At 60.3% G+C, this 21,759-nt stretch overlaps 1 protein-coding gene and 1 non-coding gene across 2 annotated transcripts; both read right to left on the bottom strand.

The window, feature by feature from the left end:
- Positions 1–244: 244 nt before the first annotated feature.
- B0T26DRAFT_t12 lies at positions 245–345 on the bottom strand. Its single transcript has one exon. It is a non-coding gene; the product is annotated as a tRNA-Ser (tRNA).
- A 970-nt stretch (positions 346–1,315) lies between these two features.
- On the bottom strand, positions 1,316–17,591 carry B0T26DRAFT_58636 (uncharacterized protein; the record flags this gene model as incomplete). Its single annotated transcript, XM_060435592.1, has 2 exons — positions 1,316–3,071; positions 3,156–17,591. Coding segments are annotated over 2 exons (15,972 nt in total), but the record flags the coding sequence as incomplete, so codon positions are not given.
- Between the last annotated feature and the right edge of the window lie 4,168 nt (positions 17,592–21,759).

The following is a 21,759-nucleotide window of genomic DNA, read 5'->3' as shown; positions in this document are numbered from 1 at the left end:
GACTTTGTGTGGTCTTATTGCCCAGCGGCTCCTTTGTTTCCTTTTGTATAGCTGTCTGTCTGTGGACAGACTTTCACATTCTCTCGGGACGCAGCAACGAGTAGTAATTAAGCACTTCAGCTGTCTGCTCTGCACGGCGCAGGCTCGTGAAATGGTAATCCGAAATCTAAAAAAGATATATATATCCCCCAATCTTGGATATTCAAGACGCAAACAATAAAAAAATCTATTTATGATATTGGTTCGACACGAGCAGGATTCGAACCTGCGCCTCCGAAGAGATAAGATGAATCGATACATGGAAATATTCGAGTCTCACGCTTTAGACCGCTCAGCCATCGTGCCTTGATTGGATGAGGGTTGATTGAGCTATTGGGCATCATAGCTAGGTGGGGGAGGTACTCCATACTCATCAAACGGTTCTAGGATATCTATCTAATAGACTGGGAGGCATTTGTGTTTTTCCCTTCTTCTTATGATGCGATTTAGATAATTAGAGGTTTGGCGCGACAACTGTGCTGCGGCACAGCACCAGAGCTCGTTTTGACTTTTTTTTCCTTTCGAGTTGTTACGAGTCTAGACTCGGAATCCTACATAACCAACTGAATACTTCACGGGCGAATATCTAGTTGCTGCTAGTGTCTACATGTAGGCCGCCAGGATAGTTTGTTATCTTTTTAGTCAATTTTTGGAAATAGGCATCAAGCAAGTCGCAACGCCAGCTAGCCTATACATGCGCACAGAAACTCACGCATTTCTGCAACGGCAACAGCAAGAAACCGGCAAAGAAAAAGGTATTTATTTCTTTCTAACGCAAAGTGTACCTGAAGTCATAGATCCTAGCCAGCACAAGCGTTCATTAATTCGTCATGGTCGTCGTCATGGTCGTCGTCGTTATCGCCTTCCTACTATCACCAACACCAGGCCAAAACGCCAAAAAAGAGCAAACAGTTTGGAAGTAAAACCATTCTCACACAAAGTCGGTCCGTCATTTGGAAAGCTGGCAAGAAGGAAAGAATACGATCATGAGAATCCAGCAAACAAGAAACGTCAATGCAATGGAAATGACACATCCTGGGTGGGCAACGCAAAGTAAAGTAACGCAAAGTAAAACCAAGTAAAGTAGATAATTACGCGACGAGCAAACCCTGAAATAAAAAACCAGAGATACAGTACCGAAAACCCGAAAGAAAGTTAAACACACACAAAATAGAGCCATAAGTAAGGTAAGGCAAATAACCTAGGTTAGAAAAAAAATTGATAAAAAAACTCCATCCCCAAGTTCCCCTTCTTCCATTCCCAATCCGTCCCATCCAGTTCCAAAACAGTAGGAAATAAGTTGGACAAAGAAACAAAACAGCACAAAACAAACAGAGCTCTTGGTATATTTTCCACTATCTTCCAACACAGACAGCACACAAAACACAATCACAAACACAAAAGATCCATCATTTCTCCGTTTTTTGTTCCGTCTCCAAGAATTACCTCCCCCTCTCAATTCCATGTCATGTCATGTCATTTCATGACAGAATATCTCAGATATACCCCCCAGCGTCCGCCATGCCGACGTCGCTGGCCTGGTCAGCGGGGGCGCTGCCGCCCGGGGCACTAGCGTTGCTGCGGGCGAACAGGCTGGCGCCGCCGGCGTCTGAGCTGGGCGTGACCATGCGGACCGACTTCTTGCCGGACTGGGAGGCGGCGGCGCTGGCGGCGGTATTGTGGTGCTTGGCAATGAGCACCTGGGCGGGGCAGACGACAATCTCGTCGTCGCCGCTGCCCGAGTCGTCGCCCTTGCGCACGACGAGCGGGAAGAGGACGATGCGGACGGTGGCGCCCTGGGCCTCGAGGTCCTCGTTGGACACGCGGCTGGCTGCCTCACCGGAGCGCTCGTTCATGAGGTCGGCGTTGAACGAGACCGTCTCGGTCAGCTCGCCGGCGTCGTCGTACTCGGGCTGCAGCGGGGGCAGCATGACGTAGTCGGCGCGCTGACAGCGCATCTCGATGGCGAGGTCGACGGCCTCGGCGACGACGCGGCGTAGCTGCTTCTGGATCTGCTTCTCGAGGTGGTCGGGCGGGGGCAGGATGGCGCTGAGGGCGTCGAGGACGGCGCCGACGACGGCCTCGGTGTCCTGGTCGCGCTGCTTGGCGAAGGCGGGGCGGCGGGCCAGCAGGGTGAGGGTGACGGCGCGCCACTGGCGGACGGCGTGGGCGGGGCCGACGTCGGTCAGCTGCTTCTCGAGCGTCTTGAGCTTCTGGCGCTGCTCGCGGTCCATGCCGAAGAGGTAGCGGGTGAAGACAAACTCCCAGATCATAGTCATGGTGACGCTCATGAAGATGTCGCGGCGGCGGACGCGGTCCTGCAGGTAGGCGTCGACGTCGGAGCCGTCGAGCACGGCGTTGTCGAGGCGGTCGATGAGCTTCTCGTCGTTGATCTGCGACGTCAAGAGGCAGGGCTCGAGGTCGCTGAACTTGCTGAAGCGCAGGACCCACTGCTGGACGTGGACACACAGCTGCTGGCAGCGCGAGTCGAAGTAGTCGACGTCGTGCAGGGCCAGGAAATCAAGCTGCTGCTGGTCGTCCGACGACGAGACAGAATGCGACTTTGCCGAGTCGAGGATCTGTTGCTGCAGGTCGCGGATCTGTTGCTTGGTGGCCTCGAGCTGGGCGCGCAGGTCAGCGATCTCGGCGTCGCGGTCGGTGACGGTGCGGGCTGTCTGGGCGTGTTCCGACTCGAGGCGGCGGACCTCTTCGTGGTGCTTGACGGCGATGGCCGAGGTGGAGCTGCGCAGGCCCTCGTTTGTCTGTTTGAGGCGCTCGATGACGTCGTTTGCCTCCTGTAGCATGCGCTTAAGGGATTGGATCTCGTTGTCGCGCTCGGCGGCCTGGGAGGAATTGCGGCGGGCGAGCGACGACTCGGCCTGGGCGCGGGCTTCGGCTAGCAGGCGGTTTTCGGCGGCGAGCTGCTCGACGCGCGACTCGAGCTCGAGCACCTGCATGCTCTGGCGGCGGCGCATGCTGTGCGGGCGCGTGGGCGACCGCGGCGAGCCAATGCGGCCTTCGCCGAACCCATCCTGTTGCACCAATCAATTGTCAACCAATTCTGTCTGTCGCGATTTTTTTAAGAAAAAAAAAGAAAAAAAAGAAGAAAAACTCACGTAGACGTCGGTCATGTCCTTGGCGCGGACACGGCCTTCGTTGGCGACGGGTGTGGTCGTGCTCGAGGTCGACGAGGTTGCGTTCCAATCTTTGGCATCGTTATTGTTGGAGGAAAGCAGCGCTGCGGCCGCTGCAGTGCCAGCCACGGCGCCCAGGCCCAGGGCAACGGCGGCACCGGCTGCTGCCGCTGACGAGTGGCTCGTGCTCGCAGAGCCAGAGTCCGGATTGGGACTGGGGCTGGAGGCCTTGGCGGCACTGGCCAGGTCTCGTTGGCTGAGCGACACGGACCGCAAGTCGCCGCTCACCCGCCTGTCGACGCGCCTGAGTGGGGGGGTGCCAGTGTATGAGCGCAAGCTGCCTGGACTGTCAGGCCGCCATGTGTGTGGTTCGGGTGTGCGCAGTCGCGCGAGGCTGGTGTTGGACGCCGATCGCCGTGGTGTGGGGTCTGCGCCAATTGAAATCGCTGCAGACGGCCGGACCGTGCTGGGCGATTGCTGCGATTGGCGCTGTTGCTGGTGCTGTTGTTGTGAATGCGATTGCGATTGCGATTGCGATTGCGATTGCAATTGGCGTGATTGGTGCAAATCGCTGTTGTTGCGCGGTGCGACGCTCTCACCTGCAAAGGGTGCTGGAGACAGCGCTGGAGCTAGCGCTGTTAATGCCCGGGGGGTAGTGGTTGACGCCACTGAACGCGCTGTAATTATAGGCCCTGATGCGAGGTCGTGGCCGCCGTGCCCGTGGCCGCGATCGAGAGAAAGGGGTACCGGAACAGGCTTGGACCGCTGCTTGGCGACGGCGAGACTCTTGTGCTTCTCGGGCTCGGGCGTAGTGTGACCGGGTGGCGAAGGCTCGCGCAGTCGCGGAGTCTCAGGGCCCACGATGCTCAGGGGCGACCGTCTCTGCAGGAGGCGGCCTTCCTTGCCCGTCTCTTTGCTTTGCGGCGTCTGTGTCTGCTGTTGGTATTGTTGATGGCTGCCACTCTGTCTCTGCTCGTTGCCCTCAGGCAGCAGATGTATGCCGCTGTCACGGAGCTCGCCGCCGCTGTGTACGAGAGAGCGTCGCGAGACGTGAGGCGAGTCGGACCCGAAGCCGCTGTCCCTGTGGCCCTCGGGCGTCGCTGTGCTGCGGCGTACCCCGAGCCGGGCCGTGGGGGAGGGCGTGTGCTGCTTGACGGGCTCGTCGTCAGACCCGTCCTCCTCCTCCTGCACGGGGGGCAGCATCGACTGCGTCGACCGCAGTTCCGTCATGCTCGACACGCGCGGGATGCTGCGCAGCGCCTGCTCTAGTGTGTCCTTGTCTAGCAGCTTGTCCGTCATCCTCTTCATGGCGTCTGGCTCGGCCGCTCGCGTGCTGAACGCCTCTTCGTCGGCAATGTCGTCGGGGAACGAAAAGGCGCGCGTTGGCGGCGACGGCGACGATGACGGCCGCTCCTTTGGCTTGGACCATGTCGACTCGTCCAGCATGCCCATCTCCCGCATCGACTTGGGGATCGTCTCGGAATCCTGGCGGCCAAGTGTTGTTGCGGGCATCGGTGCTGGTGCTGCTGTGATCACTGCCGCTGCCGCTGGCTCTGCCACCACCGCAAGTTCGTCTATCCTCTTGTGCCTGCTGACTGGCGTCTCCATCACCACCTCCCTATCCTTTATCTCCACCACTTCTCTGCTGCTCTCTCCAGAAGCCACCTGTTCTTTCTCCATCTCCTTGTCCTCTTCCTTGTCGGGAACATCCCAAAAGTTGTCCTGGGCTGCCTCCATCCTGGACCCTTCCTCGAGGGGCCTCCGCTCGGCCCCCTCCCACAGGGCAGCGTCATCAAAAAAGTCGTCCTCTCTGGGCGACCTCTTGTCCACAATCTTCTTCTGCTTGCCCCCCTTCTTCTTCTTTGCTGATGCCGACCCGCCAAACTTCTCGGCCAGCAGCGCCACTCCTCCCGTGAGTGCACCCGCCGCCGCCGCCAGCGTAGCACCGTCTACCGCTTCCTCTTCCTTCGCCTTTCTACCCCTGTCCTTCTTCTGCTTCTCCTTGGGTTCCTCTTCCTGCTTCTTGCTGTTCTTCTTCTCCAGCCGTACATCCAGGAACGCCGCGGCAGCCTCGCGCGCCGACGATGTCACAGGCGCCTCCTCTGCAACCTGTTGTCTCGTAGTGGTGGTGGTAGTTGTAGTTGTAGACGTAGACGCAGCAGGCTCTTTATGGAGCGTCATGGCGCCCGCGAGATCGACGGCCGGGCTCGCCGTCCGCTTCTCGAGGAACGCGGCCGCCATGTCGCGAGACCTGCTTCGAGACGACCTGGTCACAGAAGCGCTGCGGGCGACAATCTGCTGCTCATGGCCTCCTCCTACAAGCTTGGCTGTCTCTGCTGCCGTGTCTCGGCCGATTGACTCGAGGTAGGAGGCCGCGAGCTCCCGCGACTCGCGGCGCTGGGACTGGCTCCTGCCTGACCTCCATTCCTCTTCATACTTGTCTTCTGGCTGCGCCTTTACGCTCTTCTCTTCGAGGAACGAGGCTGCAATATCGCGCGCCGAGGCTGCGGACTCTGTAAACCCGATGCCGCTGCCCAGCTCCCTTGGTTCGGTCTTTCTGCTTGCCGCGTCCTCGAACCGCTGCACGACATGGCTGCTGGTGTTGAGGGCTGCCGGGGACTCGTCTGCAAGGCTGGTCTTGGCCGGGAACATTGACTGTATAGCCGCATCCAAGGTGCGCGCTTCTCCGTCCTCGGACTCGCCTGGGCTCTCGAGAGCCGGCAGAAGCTTGGGTGATGGCGCATCTTGCGGTAACACGACCGGCGAGCCGGGAATCAGGCCGAAGCTGGGATCTCTGGGCAGCGTGATCGGGCGCACGGTCGGCTCAAAGCCTCGGTCTGGCGATCTCCTCAGCGCCTCCGAGACGGCCGGATGAACCTCAAACTTGTCGAACGGCTCGACGGGAGTCTCCGGCACCGGCGCGTATGTTTTGTCTGAAGGCTTGGGCACAAAGTAGTCGTCCTTGTCCTCCAGGTCCTCGGGATCCGAAGACGTTTTGAAGGTGCCATCTTCATCGAGTTTATCGCTGTGCTCCCGGACCAGGCTGGATTCGAGCATCTTGTCTTCTGGCTCGTCAACAAGCCCCGGAGCATCCCGACTTGTCGTGTCCTCCTCCTCAAGCCATGACGGGGAAGACTTTGCCTTTTTCTTGTCTTTCTTGGATTTCTTGGGCGCGAAGCCTTCAAAGTCGTCGGCAAAGGTCGGTTTTAGTGTAGGCTCTTTATCACCAAGGGCAGCATAACCTACAACCGCGGCTGCGGCTGCGGCAGTAGCAAGGGCGGCCCCAGGTATGGCATCAGTAACCGACGTGTCCTCGTGGCTTCTGGGAGTCGCCTCGCCAGAGGTGGCTTCGTCTGGAGAGCCACCTTTCTTGCCCTTCTTTTTCTTGTCCTTCTTCGACTTTTTGGTGCTGAACTCGGGGAACTCGTCTTCCATTGCTGGCGCGTCGTCCATGGTAATTTCGCGGTCGAGGGTGGCGGTTTGGTTTCCCAAGAGGGCCAATGGGGCCGCCACCGAAACGGGACCAACTGCATCCTTGGCTGTGTTGGGAGTAGCAGCACCTGAGACTGATTCAGAAGGCGACTTCTTGCCTTTCTTCTTGTCCTTCTTCGACTTCTTGCTAGGCGCCGCCCATAGGTCATCCTCTTCGGCTTCGACCAGCGCGGGATCGCTCTCCTCGCGACTCGGCTCGAGGACGGGGATGATTTGAGCGTCCGGGACGGCCGAGGTATCTTCCAGGGAGCTTGGCGTGGCAGTGCCCGACGCCTGCTCAGAAGCCGACTTCTTGCCCTTCTTCTTGTCCTTCTTGGACTTCTTGGCCGGCAGCGCCCAGGCATCGTCGGCATCTTGTTCCTGCTGTGACTCCGAGGCAGGCGCTTCGATGCCGAGTTCGCGATCGCTAAACTTGTCAAGGACTTCGGCGTCCACGGCCGTCTCGTCTGCTGTGGAGGTTACGAGGGCAGGCTCGTCGCTGATGTCTACGCCACGCTCGGCGGAGAGCCAGGCCACGGGCTCGGTGGGCTCCTCTGTTGCCGGAGTCGGTGTGCCGGAAGCGGCCTCGGATCCAGCGTCGGGGATCTTGGAGCCCTTGCGCTTCTTGTCTTTCTTGGACTTCGCCGGCGCTCCCCAAAACTCTTCAGGCTGCCTCTCTTGCTCAGCAGCGGCGGGTGTCTCCTCTGGGGTGTTTTCAGGCTCTTTAGGAGGCGAAACATCTGTGACTGCAAGGCTAGTCTCGTGGGAGATAGCAGCTGGTTCCTGGACGTCTACAACATCAAAATCGGTTAGGTGAGATGCGGTGGCGGGTTCGGCAACGATTTCTGGAGGGCTTAGGATGGACTTGTCGACTACGGATGACAAAGGCAACGGTAGGTCTGTTTCTTCGCGAGCAGCTTGAGTCGCAAAGTCGGGAGTGTCGATAGCGATAGTGCGGGGTGCGTCTGGTATTTCACTGAGACCTTCCATGTCGGCCGGGGCGGGAGTATCAACTCGAGCATCGGAGATGGTTGTCTTGGGCAGTTCGGAGGCGTCGTGTGCAAAATCTAGAGGAGTAGCCGAAGGCTCTTCCACGGCTAGGTCCGTGGCATCGCCGGACTCTAGAACCGTAGTAACTGTTGGCGGCTCCTCTTGGGCAGCCGGGGTTAAAGTCCTAGAAGCTGGCTCGGAATCGGCTAACTTGGAGCCCTTGCGCTTCTTGTCTTTCTTATCCTTCTTGGACTTCTTGCCTGGAGTGTCCCAGAGATCGTCTGGCTGAGCATTTTGCGGCTGGGAGGCTTCAGTCGGCTCCCTGACCTGCTCCTCGAGAGCAGCTTCTTGCGAGACCGGCTTGCTCGTGTTGGCTACATCCCGAGCTTGGATATCGAGAACATCGTCTTGCTCCTCGACGGCTGCAGGAGTTGCAGCGCCGGATGGCGGTTCAGACTCGGAGAGCCTTGTGCCTTTAGCTTTCTTGCCTTTCTTGTCCTTCTTCGACTTCTTGGTTGGCGCTCCCCAGAACTCTTCAGTCTCTGCTTCTGGCTCTACAAAGTCAGGTGCTGGCTTGGCCTCGTCGGAAACATCAATCGGCTCAGTCTCTATTGGCTCAGGAACAATGATTGGTGCCGTAGACTCGAGCTCGCGGTCTAGCAAATCAGTTGACTCGACAACGCCCACACTGGGTTCTTCGACGGCCACGCTGGGTTCATTAGCAATGGCGCTGGGTTCATTAGCAATGGCGCTGGGTTCATTAGCAATGGCGCTGGGTTCATTAGCAATGGCGCTGGGTTCCTCGACGATAAAACCTGGCTCTTCTACGGGGGTCCACGTCTCGGGTTCTGGCTCGGCGAACTCGGAGCCTTTGCCCTTCTTGCCCTTCTTGTCCTTCTTGGACTTTTTGACCGGCAAGCCCCAGGTATCATCCGATTGCGCCTCTTGCTGCTGCACTTCCAAGTCTTGCTGAACAACCCTGGGAATTTGCGCAAAGTCCGAGGAAGAAGGCGCCTCCTCCGCCACAGGTGTTGCAGCGCCAGAAACTGGTTCCGATTCACTGATCTTGGGGCCCTTCTTGCCCTTCTTGTCCTTCTTAGACTTCTTGACCGGCAAGCCCCAGGTGTCTTCGAGTTCCGCCTCGACCGGTGTCACCTCGGGTCGAGCTTCTGGCGTGGGCTCTGGTTGCGCCTCTTGCTGAACATCCCTGGGAATTTGCGCAAAGTCCGAGGAAGAAGGGGTTTCCTCCACCACAGGCGTTGCGGCACCAGAAACTGGCTCTGATTCGCTGATCTTGGAGCCCTTCTTGCCCTTCTTGTCCTTTTTGGATTTCTTGGCGGGCAAGTCCCAGTTGTCTTCGGCCTGCGCTTCAACAGGTGCGGCTTCTGGCGTGGACTCGGGCTGCGCCTCTTGCAGCGTGATTGCCTCAGGCTCTGGCTGCATCTCCCGAGACACAAGCAGGACGTCGTCTGGTTCGCCGGCAGGCAGTTGGACGTCGAGGGGCTCCGGCTTGGCATCCTCTGCGAGAGCAATCGGCTCGTCAGTGGCGGAAGTCGGGGTTGCAACGCCGGAAGCGGTCGCTGAATCGGCCGACTTGGAGCCCTTGCCCTTCTTGCCCTTCTTGGATTTCTTGACGGCGGGAAAGTCCCAGGCATCGTCGGGCTGCGCTTCAAGTGACGTTGTCTCAGGTTGTGGTTTCAGAGGGGCCGTTTCGAGCTGTGCTTCTCTTTGCGTTGTCTCCGGCGCTGCTTCTACGGCGGATGTCGTGTCAAGCTGCACGTCAGGTATAGTCTCGGGATGAGCCTCGTGCTGATCAATATCGGACTCCAGTCCTCGCGGCGTGATCTCAGGCTGCACATCGACCTCCACTGCCTCAGCGTCGGGATGCACATCCTCAGACGCAGAACGGAGGTCACGTTGCTGGCCAAGGCCTTGTCCAGCATCTCCCTGGCTGACCTCGACAGGTTCTGAGACGGCAGCCGGCTCGGCGAGGACACTCGGCTCTTCGGTTGCGGGGGTTGCAGCGCCCGACGGCGTCTCGGAGTCAGAGAGCTTAGCTCCCTTTGTCTTTTTGCTCTTCTTGTCCTTCTTGGATTTCTTGGCTGGAGGGTCCCGGATCTCCTCAGGCACCGCTTCCTGCGGCTGTATTGTCTCTATCGGCGGTTGGTTGTCAGGCACATCCAGAGACGCCTGGTGACTTGGGCTGGCGTCGACGATATCGAGAGATTCAGAGACCGTGGGCTCTGGCTGCAATTCAAGCGCTGGCTCCGGGTCTGTAAGAGCGCTCGACTTTTCCACTCTAGGCGTCACTGTGCCAGATGCCGGAGACTCGTCCTCAAAGGCGGGGACAGAGGACTTGCGCTTCTTCTTGTCCTTCTTAGACTTCTTAACCGGAAGGTCCCAGGCCTCCTCAGTCTGTGGCTCCTGTTGCGTCGTGTCAAGCTCGGGCTCTGGTAGGCTGTCTCCCGGTGCAGGTGCAGGGCTTTCTTGGCTGAGAACCACAGGCTGCAGTTCCGGCTCGGCCGCCTTGAAAGACGAGCTGGGTTCTTCTTCAACGACAGGAGTAGCGACGCCAGATGTTGGCTTGGAGCCCTTGCGCTGCTTCTTATCCTTTTTCGACTTCTTCGCCGACTGGCTCCAGAAATCCTCAACCTCAGCCTCGGCCTCGGCCTCTTTGGCGGACGCTTCGACAGGCAGCGCAGAATCTTCAACGGGCTCCAAGGCGTCGGTGGCGGACGGCAGCAGTGGCGTCGCACCCTCAGCATTTCCCAAAGCATCAGCGGCCGGCAGCTGAGGCGGCAGTGGCGTAGGCTCGTCTTGAACATCAGCCGAAGAAGGAACGGGGGTGGTCTGTTCCTCGTCGACAAGCAGCGGCGTTGCAATTCCAGACGGGGGTTCAGAGTCTGACTGCAGGGCCCCCTTATTCTTCTTGTCTTTCTTCGACTTTTTGCGGCCGAGGGGAAGCTCTTCGGCTTCGACCTCCAGGGGAGGCTGGGCAGAATCCGCCGCGAGATCGACGTCGCGGCTGGCGTCGGCCTCTGCAATGTTGGAAGAGAGGTCGCCTGCGGGCTTCTCGTTCAAAGTCGACGGGGAATCCCAGTCGCCCTGCTCCATGGCAGCTTTCTTGCCCTTCTTCTTGTCTTTCTTAGACTTCTTCGCCAGCAGGAACTCAAAGGCAGAGACATCTGCAACATCCCTGCTCTCCTGTTCGCCCTGAGCAGAAGACGGAGCAAAATCTTCAACCTCCTTCCCTTTATCCAGCACAATCGGGGAAGTGTCGGCGTCGGCGGTTGGATCCGTGACCTCAACTTCTTGCGTGGCAGGCTCAGAAATGGCGACTGGCTCAGGAGATATCAGGCGGTGAACTTCTAGAATCTCTGGCTCAGCCAGTGCAGGCTCAGGTGCCGAGATTTTATCTTCCTGGAGGCTTTTTAAGAACGGCGGCACAGCAGCGGGTTCGTCCTTGACGCTTTCAACATCTGGCTTTGGAAGCTCAGCTTGCAGATCATCAAGATCTCTGACAGCCTCGTGTTCGGCAGATGGCGGCACTTCGGCAACGGCCTCAACTAGCCCCTTCTGTCCGGTCAGCGGATCCTCGGCCGGCTCGCAAACAAGGTCTTCGGTGCTGCTGGGCCACGGCTCGTCCGAGGGCGAGCTCTTGCGGCGCTTCTTCTTTTCCTTTTTCAGCCTCTTGAGCGAGTAGATGTGGCCCTCGCCGAGTTCAGCATCGTCGTCCTTGTTGTCCTGGTGGTCGTCGGCACTAGAAGGAGCCTTGGTGGTTTCCTCGTCGGGGAGCAATCCTTGCTCTTGCGCAGAAGACGCGGCGCGCGACAGCACCTCCGAAACCGCCTGCTCGTCACGAGACTCATCCAACTTTTCAGGCGCCGTAGCAAAGTCGCCAATCTCGGTCGGGTTGGCCGAGTCCATGAACTCGGACTCCTCCTCGACGGTGCTGAGCTGCTTGAGCAGCCTCTCTATCCGGGGGCTCTCAAAAGGGTTTTCATCGTCGTCACGAGAGCCGAGCTCGGGGGACCCCATGGGCCAGGGTTCCGGTTCGGCTTTGGGAGCAGCAGTCGCCTTCTTCTTCTTCTTATCCTTCTTTGACTTCTTGATGCTGTAAGGGGTCGAAGGCTCATCGTCGGCCGACTGCTCTCCCAGAGCCTGGGAGCTTTGGGCAGGCATTTGGTCGGACGCGGGCTCAGTCTCAGCCTCGCGCTCAATGGGGCCGCCGTCGCTGGGTGAGGTCTCTTCCTGCGGGCTGTCTGTTGGTGGCACATCTGCGACTTTGATTGACAATGCCGGCAGTGCGTCTTGGTGCTCTGAGCCACTGGGTCCGTCGGTTGCACGGTCAATGGCCTTGCGGGTAGAGTCTTCTTGAGACGGTGCAGCCTCGCTTTCGTGGACCGGCAGAACCGGGAGGGGGGCCTCTTCTCGTGAAAGAGGTTGCTGGCCGTCAGCAGTCACTTCAGGGGTTGATGTCTCGGCGATGTGCTCTGAAGGCGGCTCCCGGTCGAAGTTGTCGTCAAGTTTGCTCTTGTGCTTCTTGTCTTTCCTGTCCTTTGATTTCTTGGAAAGGGAGGGCTCGGCAGGCTCTTGTATGACGACTGGTTCCTGGCGGGCGCCTATTGGCTCTGGCTCGGATGTGATTGCACCACTTGTCGCTGCTTCAGTGGCGCTTTCGTGTGGGGTATCGGTATCCAAACCTGAGGCTACACCCTCGCTCCCTTTGCCAGCCTGTGCTTCCTCCGCGCTCAGCGGCTCAGCGACTGGCTCAGCGGCTGGCTCTGGCTCATCGCCCACTCGGCTCTTGCGCTTTTTCTTCTTGTCCTTCTTGGACTTTTTGGATGAAAACGCAAACTCGTCCTCAGACACCGCCCGGCTTTCCTCTAGTGCAACGGGAAGGCTGGGCTCAGGTTTGTCGTCGGCCACTTCCTGCAGTTTGGGCTCACTGGCGACATCCAGTTCTTTGGTTGCCGGTACAGCCTGCATGCCAATATTGTCTTGCGTGAGGGGTTCGTCCAATGAGGGTTCCGGATTGACGGCCTTTTCGCTAGGGAATTGACTAACTGGCGACGACATATCTTCTGCCGAGGCGTCTTCTCTCAAGTCATCAGACGCGAGGTCAAGGCCGCGTTCAGATTCAACTCCCGGTCCGCCTTCCGCAGGAGCCCCGTGATCTTGTCCAATCTCTGCATCCGCGGGCAATCTGTCGAATTCGTCACCCTTGGCTGTGCTGGGCGACGTGTCGGCAGCCGTCTCCCAGGAAAGATGCGAATCACCAAGCGGGCTAATTGCGGCCACGTCTCCGGCTTGACTGTCGTCGGGAAGGTGTCTGTGTTCCTCGAGAGGGTCTGCAAAGGTTACACTCTGGCGCTTCTTCTTGTCCTTCTTGCCCTTCTTGGTGGCAAACGATGCGTCATCCGTGTCTTGGGCTAGCGGGGAGCTGTCCTGCTCCGGAGCGTCTGCTGAAATCGCAGCCGGCGTCGGGCTGCTTGCAGCGGCCGGCTCGCCGTCTGTCGCAGCCAAAGCGCCCTTTTTATTTTTCTTGCTCGTCTTGGAGGGCGCCCACGACTCAAAATCAGGTTCCGCCTCAGCGGCGAGGTCAAACCCCTCACTCACTTTGGCTTCAGCGTGGCTGGAAGAAGATCCAAATTTCTCAGAAGCGGCCACAGACGTTTCGGCCTCGGGGAGTGAAACCTGCGCAGGGCTGTCGATTTCCATCTCACGAGATTCTTCGGACGGAAGTGAAGACTTGGAGCCTCGTTTTTTCTTCTCCTTTTTGCCCTTTTTAGTGGTGACGGCAAACTCGGGGAAGTCGTCAGCCTGAGCATCTGCACCGCTCTCGGAAACGGAAGGAGGGCGTTCGGCGGGCTCTGGCAAAGCTTGCTCCTGCCTGACATCCATTGCCTCGGGTTCCTCAACAATCTGAGCGGGCGAGTCATCCGAAGTCAAGATGCTCGTCGGCTGGGCAACGTCTTTGCGTTTCTTGTTCTTCTTGCCCTTCTTGCCCGAGCTGCCGGCATCAGGCCACATGTCGTCTTCGGCAGGTTGAGACTCAACAATGCCGGCAGAGCGAGACTCTTCCGGAACTGTCTGGGCTTGGGAAACTTCTGGCAGCGCGTCGGATTCGGCAGGCTCGCCAGTTGTTTTATCGAGGATTGTTTCCGGCGAGGCTTCGACGGGTGCAGATTCCGAAGCTTCTTGGGTGCTCAGTCGCTTCTTCTTGTCTTTCTTGCCCTTCTTGCCCGACGTCGTGGGCTCGGACCACATATCTTCTGCAGCGGCCTCGGTCGGAGCGCTCTCTGCGGGCTCCCTATCAGTGTGTTCCAGCAGAGCCTCTGAGGCGACTTGGTCGGGGGACTCTGCAGGCCCTGCGCGCTCCAGCTCGGGGGGTTCAGCCGCAGGGTCTCGCTCAATAATCTCAGGAGCAACATCTTGGAGATCTCGAGGTTGCTCTGCGGAGTCGTCCGCTGCTTCTGCAGCAGGAGACGGCTCGTCCCAGGCGGGAAGGGGGTTCTTCTTGGCTTTCTTGTCCTTCTTGCCTTTCTTGCCCTTCTTCCCGGCAGGCTCAGTAGACCAGAAATCCTCCTGCGCTGGCTCTTCGGAGGCCTGGACAGACGTTGAGGCGGGCTCATCTGCTGCAGTGGTCGACTCAGAAAGTGCTGGCAGCTGGGAATCCGTCTCCTGGGAAAGCGAGACGTCTGGTGCTGGTGGCTCTGCAGGCGCAGGTTCATCCTTTTGAGAGTTTTGACGCTTGCCCTTGCCTTTCTTTCCCTTCTTCCCGACAGGCTCAGAAGACCAGAAATCCTCCTGCGCTGGCTCTTCAGGAGTTGACGTTGTCGCTACCGCCGCATCCTCAACGACAGTCTTGGGCTCGTCAAACTTGTTCTTCCCTTTCTTGCCCTTCTTCTTCTTGCCGGCAGAGCCAGCGTCTTGCTCCCAGTCCATGACTTGTTCGGCTGGCTCGACGTCGTCGTCGTCGCCCAAGGGGGCCAGTGCAGCTGGCGAATCCTCCTCTGATATGGCGAGGGCAGCAGCGCGCTCATCTTGTTCTGGCCGCTCACCTTTTTCTTCGCCGAGGAGAGACGCCGCAGACCGGTCACTGGGCAATTCTCCAATGAGTTCCGACGGTGGCAGCAGCCCAGTAGCATCATCGGTCGACGGCGACGAACCGGAGGCGAGGCCTAACGTGGGGGCGATGGCCAGGGGGGGGAGGAGGACCCGCTCGTTGGGCACAGAAACAGCGGTGTCTAGCGGGCCGCCTGTTGTGTCGCGCACTGATTTGTCGCCGGCTGCGGGCTGGGGCGCTACCGCTGCAGGGCCCGCAACGGGGATCTGACTGCGAGGGCTAGGGGCAGTTTCGTCGCCTAAAGCTGTGTAATAGGCCGTAGGAGGCTGGTACTGCAGCTGGGAATGCTCCGCCGCGGGCGTATCCGCTTCCACTGCCGCCCCTTGCTTTTGTTGTTGTTGTTGATGATCAGACCCAGCACGCTGCGCTTCCTCTGGCTCGGCAGCCTTCTCCGAGGATGACTTGTCCGCCTCCTTTGCGTCACGCCTCCCCATGCCGAAAAAGGACCCGACGCCGGCCATTGTCGACATGCTAGGGAGCCTGGAAAAGGTAGACGCCACGATGCCCTTCTTCTCGTCCTTGGCTTCTTCGGTGGGGCGGGCCTTATCCGCTTCCGTCGCTGCTGCAGAGCTGGGTTTCGCGTCAGCAACGGCGGGCAGGTGGCCATCCACAGTGGGCTCAGTGGGCTCAGTGGGCTCAGTGGGCGTCAGGCCGTCTTGCGCAAGCTCACCGCCGCTAGCTCTGGGTGTTTCTGCTGCAGCGACATGGCGCGGCTCCACGTCCTTGTCAGCTAATGGAGACGGCTTGTCCACGACTCTCTCTTGCACGTCCGGTGGAGCAGTTTCGGGCTGGACCTGCTTGGTCGTCTCGACAGCGAGCACCTCGGCGGCTTGGAGTGGACCGGCTGCAGAGTTGGCTTCTGCCACGTCGGCAGCAGGCTCCCAGCTGAGATCGACGGCCTTGCCTTTCTGCTTCTTCTTGCCCTTCTTCCTGCCGGGCGTCGAGAAAGCCTCCTCCAGAGGCTCATTGGAGCTCGACTCGGCCGGTGTTTGCTGCGCCAAATCATCGACGCTCCGCTCGAGTGGAAGGCCGGCAGACAAGTCTGCCGAGGACGCAGATTCAGCAAGAGGTAGGCTTTCCGCGAGGACGTTAGGCTTGTCTTTCCTGCCCTTCTTGCCCTTCCTGTCCTTTTTAGCAGTAAAGAAGAAGTCCTCGGCCTCGGTCTGCGGCGGTGCGTCGACCGATGGCTGCTCGATAGGTGAGTCTGAAGTTGGAACTTCATCTTCACACGTCCGCACAACCGCAGTAGTAGACTCGGACTCTGGGAGAGGCAAAGAAGCATCGTCGAGGGGGGGCACATCCGTAACGCCCGCGGCAAGCAAGTCTGCCGAGTCAGAAGTAGAAGAAGTAGGGCCATCTGCCGCAGTAATAGACCTCTCAGAGACGGCCGCAGCCTTTTGATCTTCTGGACGAGTTCCTTCTCGTTCGTGTTCCTCTTGTTGCTGCTGCCGTTCTCTCTCGAACTCAGGCTCACGCTCAGGCTCACACTCAGGCTCCAGGTCGAGGCCAGTAAGCTCTGGCGTCCACGAAACGCCCTTCTTGGCCTTCTTCTTCTTCTTGTCGGCCTTCTTTGACGAAGACGAAGCAGCAGCGCGCTCGGGGAGCGGAGACGCAGAAGCCTCGGGCTGTACCTCCTGGACTTTGGCGGGAGTGGGAATAGCCTTGGTCTCTTCTGGCTCGGGCTTCGACTCGAGTGAGCGACCCGCAGCAGCCACGGCCTTCTGCTTCCTCTTGAGCTTCTTCTTCGACGTGCCCGAGACAGCCCAGAAGTCCTCGCCTTCACCTGCAGCGACATCGTCTGCAGCCGCCTCTTGAGCAGCCACAGCCGTAGCAGCAGGGGGCTGCTCCGTCTCGGCCCCGCCGCTATCGCGGAGGAGGGAGGAGGTCTCGGCGGTCCTGGTCTGCTGCCACTTCTTGGCGGCAGACGCGAAGCTATACTCGTCGGGCCTGGGGGAGTACTCGGAAAGCACCGAGCCCTGGGTGTCCAGGAAGGTCGAGCCGGACAGGATGCTCATTGGCGCCTCGGACGCGGCGATGGTGGAGGTGCCATCCTCAAAGTAGTCGTCGGGGGGGCTCGAGAGGAAGCTGCTGTCGGGCTTACCGTAGCCGCTGATGAAACGGCGCTTGTCAAAGTCGCCCTTCTCAAAGTCTGGCTTCTCGAAGTCCCGCTCGTGCAGCACGGGCGGGGGACCGCTGTGAAGCACGGAAGCCACGAAAACGGCGGCAGCGCCCGCAGCGGCGCCACCGACAAGGAGGGCAGCTTTGGCATCGCCGATCTCATCTGTGTCCTTCTCCTCTTTGCCAAGTCCACGGCTTGATGACGGGGCAGGGGACTTGTCAAGGATGTTATCGCCCTTGACCTCTTTCAAAGAAGACAGAGTGTCATGCGACAAGGCTATCGGCTGAACAGCGGTAGACATATCCACCGAAACCGCGACTGGCCCAGCTGCTTCCGCGGCGCGCGCGCTCTCAGGCAAGTGCATATCACTCGGGACGGCTTCTGGGCTGATGGTTGGCGAAGTCGGACCTTGTAGAGGCGAGCTGCCTCGGCTCTCTGGCAGCGGCGGCAACGTCGACAAGTCCTCTTGAAGCGATGGCGGCAAAGGAGGAGCCTTTGATAGGTCCCCGTCCAGCGACCTGGCCGACTCAACAGGGGTATGCGGCGCCGACTCGACGGCCTCTTGAAGCGGCAAAGACTCCAAAGGAGGAGCCGCGGTGGCCCTTGGCGTGGCCTCCTGGGAGCCGAGGGGCTCGCCGTACCGGCCGTCGTGCTCGGCCCAGGGCAGCGCGGAGGACGAGGTATCGATGCGCAGGCCGGCGAGGTCCTGCAGGCCGCGGCGCAGGTAGTCAATGTCGGCCTCGCGCTGCGGGTCGAACTCCTCGGGGCCGGGAGACTCGCGCGAGGGCGGGTCGCTGAGAGGCAGCTCGGGGAGGTGGTCAGTCTGCTGGTATTCCGTGCCGAGGGAGCTAGAGCTGGTCTTCTCGATGAGGTACAGCGGCTTGATCTCGCGGCTGCTGTCCCACGACGTCGGGCGCGAGCGGCTCCTCGGCGCGGCGCCGATCTCAGGGGGAGCCGGCATGACGGGGGATGCCTGCACGGGGGACGACCTCAGGAAGCCGGGCGACGAGGGCACCGAGCCTCTGCCCAGGCGGAACTGCAGGGGCACGGCAGTCTGGCTGGGCGTCTTGACGGGCGTCTCGAACGCGCTGCGGCGCCGAGCGTGCGACTTGACCCGGACGCCGCGCTCCTCGGGCGGGGTCTCGGGGCGGCTGTCGGGGAGAGTGGGCAAGTCTTGGTCCTTCTCTGTGCTTGGGGACCCAGGCTCGCTGGGGGGGAGGGGCAGCAGATCGCCATACAGGGGATCAATGGCCGGCTTGATCTCGCGCTCGACGATCTCGGGGTCAACGACCTGCGAGCTGTAGCTGATGCTGCGCTCTCGTTGAACGGCAGTCTGGGGCAGGGCCTGGGCCTGAGCCTGGCCAGCTTCGCCGCTGCTGCTGCCGCTACTAGTTTCTGCTACGGGCTCCTTCTCATGCGAAGCCCGGGTGGCAGTGGCATTTGGACGAGGCAGCTGGGATGCGATAGCAGCCACAGCTCCTGCCAGGCCGACACCTGCGCCAAAGGTGCCGGCATTACCTAAAAAAGAATCGCCCTCGTTGCTCTTGCCATTCTCTGATGTTGTAGTTGTGATGATGTCCTTGGCGCGTCCCTTCGCGCCGTTTGTCGGCTTGTACAAACCAGAAAATTCAATATCGTCTACGACGTCCCTGTCCCTGCCGCCATTGCTGGAGCCATTCTTGCGGCTGGACCGGATGGGGAGCGACGCGGCCGACTTGGCGTCGTCGTCGTCGTCAGCGTGGCTGCCGTTGCGCCTGCTGACGGGGTCGGAGACGACCGAGCTGACATCACGGTCGACGGCCCTGAAAGACTCCCTAGGCCGGTCGGGCGGCTCGTCCTGTTCGGGTATGTCGTCGTCGTCCTTTGTACTCTTGCGCCGGCTCTTCTTGTCTTTCTTGCTGCTCGAGCTAGCGACTGACACCTCGGAGGAGGGAGTCGAGTACGTCGCGGACTCATACGTGGCCGAGTCACGCTTGGACTTCTTCTTGGACTTCTTGGAGCCCTTGCTCGTCGTTGACCACTCGTCGGCAGCATCAACGGCCGACGCGGTGTCCTTGGTGTCGTCCATGGCGCTGGGGGGAGCCGAGAATCTTCTTTCGTCCGTGGCGGCCCCTTCTTCGGCGTCAAAGAATACTGAACTGGGAGGGCTGACTTGCTTCGACTTCTTCGACTTCTTTCGCGACGAAGTTTCGGCCCACTCGTCCTCGCCCGCACCCCTAGACTCTTCCCGACCAAGCGATCTCGCAGAGTATTCTTCCTCTGCGGGCGGCTTGGCCTCTCGAAGCACGAGCGGAGTAGTGTCAACGTCTTGCGAGTCTGCGCTTCGCGACTTGGCCGCTTTCTCTTGCTTTCGGCGCTCCTTCTTGGTCTTTGTCGGAGTGTCCCAGTCGTCCGCCGGTTCAGCAACTTCGCTGAGGACGACTCCCGGCGAGCGAACGTCCACACTCCTGGAAGATTCTTTGGCAGAGCGCTCAGAGGCAGCAGCCTTCTCCGAGGGCGGCGGCTGGTATAAGGAGGGCTCATTCGAACCGGGAGGCGAGTCTCGCCGGCGGTAGGTCGGGTCATCGATGGCAATATTGGAGTCAAAGTTGGACAGCTTGAGGCCGGCAGCAATAGTGGCTGCGAAGTCTAGGTCGTCTGGGAACCCGCCTGGTGCCTGGGAAGTCCTCGGGCTTGGGGGCTTCGGGCCAACCTGGGGCGGAGCATCGTCCCAGACACCCGACATAGGTCTCGGGGGGGAGAAAGCCGGCTCTCGCGGTTCAGGGCGGGCAGGCTCTGGAGCAGACTCTCGCACAGGCTCTGGAGCAGACTCTCGCACAGGCTCTCGCACAGGCTCTCGCACAGGTTCTGGCGCTCGCTTCGCTTCTTGGCTAGGTCCGGCCTCTGATGACTGAGCCGTCTCCTTGGGGCCCTCGCTTGACTTCGAGGCCTCTGCCTCTGCCTTTGCGTGCTCTGCCTCTTTCTCTTCCCGAGCCTTGGCCGCAATAGTGCCTGCGCCGGCGAGAGCAGCAGCAATCATGCCCCAGGTATTGCCCTTCTTGCCGATCAGCGGCTTGGGAATCGGCTTGGCCGCCTCGCGAGGTCTGTCCTGAGTACGCTCGGGGCTTTCGGTCTCGGAACGCTTGGTCTCGGTGTCTCCCCAGCTGACCGACTTTGCGGAGCTCGCCGAGTCCTCGGGGACTTCTACGACCTCACCCCTCGCGTTGAGTACGACGCGCGGTGAAGATGGTTCGACTGGTGAACCCGGCTCGGGTGTCCACTTCGGACTAGCAGTCACCACTACCGGCTTGACATCTGACGAAGTAGCAGAAGAAGCTGCTTGTTCTGCTTGCCTCGCCCGCTGCTTCTCTGGGCTCGGCGTGATGTTTGGCGTGGGCAGCACGAGGATCAGCATTGGCCTCTCGCGCTCGCAGGAAGGGTCTCTCGACTTGAAGACGGGCACCATAGACGAGCCGGGGCCAGGCGCGCGGTATCTGTGCAGGTCCCTCGGCATGATGACGTTGTCGATGCGGACGTCGGCGTTGGGCCCTTCAAACTTGCTCTTCTCTTGGGCACGCTTCATCTCGGGCGGCGTGATGATGCGGACGACGGGCACGTCGCCCTCTTCCTTCCATTTCTCCACCACCGAGGGCTCCGGGGAGGCGCTGCGGGAGCGGATCTGCTCCTCAGCGATCTTGGCCGCGATCCTGCCCTCGCGGTAATGCCTGTTGGCCTCCTCCTGAACCTTGTCCCTCACCGGCTCCGCTTCCCGGGGTCGGCCCCGATCTGGTTCATGCTCACGCTCGTGCTCCTGCTCGCGTTCTTCGTGCTTGACCACGGCAATGGCGCTCGCGATGACGTCGGATTCGGCGGGGATGGTCGAGTGCCTAGTCTCGTCCATCAGGTCCCGCGCCTCCTTGACCTCGCGCTCAAACGAGTCGCGGCGGCTGAGCCGCTCCTCGCGCACATTGCGCGATTCCGACTCTAGGTACGAGAAGTCGGGCTCCCGGTCGACAGTGTGGATGAGCGGGGTGAGGGGCCGCTTGGGCGTGTTGTTGTAGATGGGGGTGGGGAACGCGTCGTCGGGGACTTGGAACTGGAATGGATCGACAGGGTCGTCTTTGGAAGAGGAAGCTTGCTTGCTCGACGGCAACGACTCCCGCCGTGCGCCTTTGGGCGCGTCTGTGGGGACGCCTCTGGCGACACTGGGAGCAGCGGCCGGAGTCTCTTTAGGGTCATCTACGATGCCGAGCGCCTCCTTATGCCGTTGGAGTTCCTCTCTTGCCTCGGCGAGCAAGCGCCGCGTCTCGGCGCGGGCTTCGCGCGCTGCTTGCCTCTCCTCGGCCGTAGGCTTCTTCTTGTCGCGCGATTTTGGGTCCAGCATAGACGAGGAGGCTTCGGAAGCTGGCGGCTTGTTGCCAATGGCCCGCGGCTCTCCTGCAACACTAGACACGGCGTCGCCGGCCCGGTAGTCGGCAACGACGACAGGGGCGTCACGCTTGGAGCGCCGTCGGCCGTCGGGCCCTCGCTCACGCTCCTTGCCGCCGTCTTCGGGCCTGACAACGACATCACGGGCAGACTCTGCCTTTTTGCGCTCCTCACGCTCCTCGCGCTCCCGTTGCTTCTCAAAGTCCCTCAGGGCGCGGTCGCGTTCGGCCGCGCGTTCGCGTTCATCGAGGGTCCGCCGCTCTTCTTTGTAGCGGATTTCCCGGCCCTCTCGCACGCGACGCTCGTAGTTGTCGATGAGCTCCTTCTCTTCGCGGACGCGACGAGCTTCCTTTTCGCGCGCATAATCCTCGCGGATACGGCGCTCTTCTTTCTCGAGGCGCTCGCGCTCCTCCAGCTCGCGCCTGTCGTCGCGCTTCCCTTGCCGGTCTGCGATCACCGCGGCGCCGATC

Source organism: Lasiosphaeria miniovina, assembly GCF_030549165.1.
Source record: "Lasiosphaeria miniovina strain SMH2392-1A chromosome Unknown B0T26scaffold_1, whole genome shotgun sequence".
NCBI lineage: Eukaryota > Fungi > Ascomycota > Sordariomycetes > Sordariales > Lasiosphaeriaceae > Lasiosphaeria > Lasiosphaeria miniovina.
The sequence above is the reverse complement of the archived record's forward strand: the minus strand, read 5'-3'. Positions and strand labels throughout refer to the sequence as shown.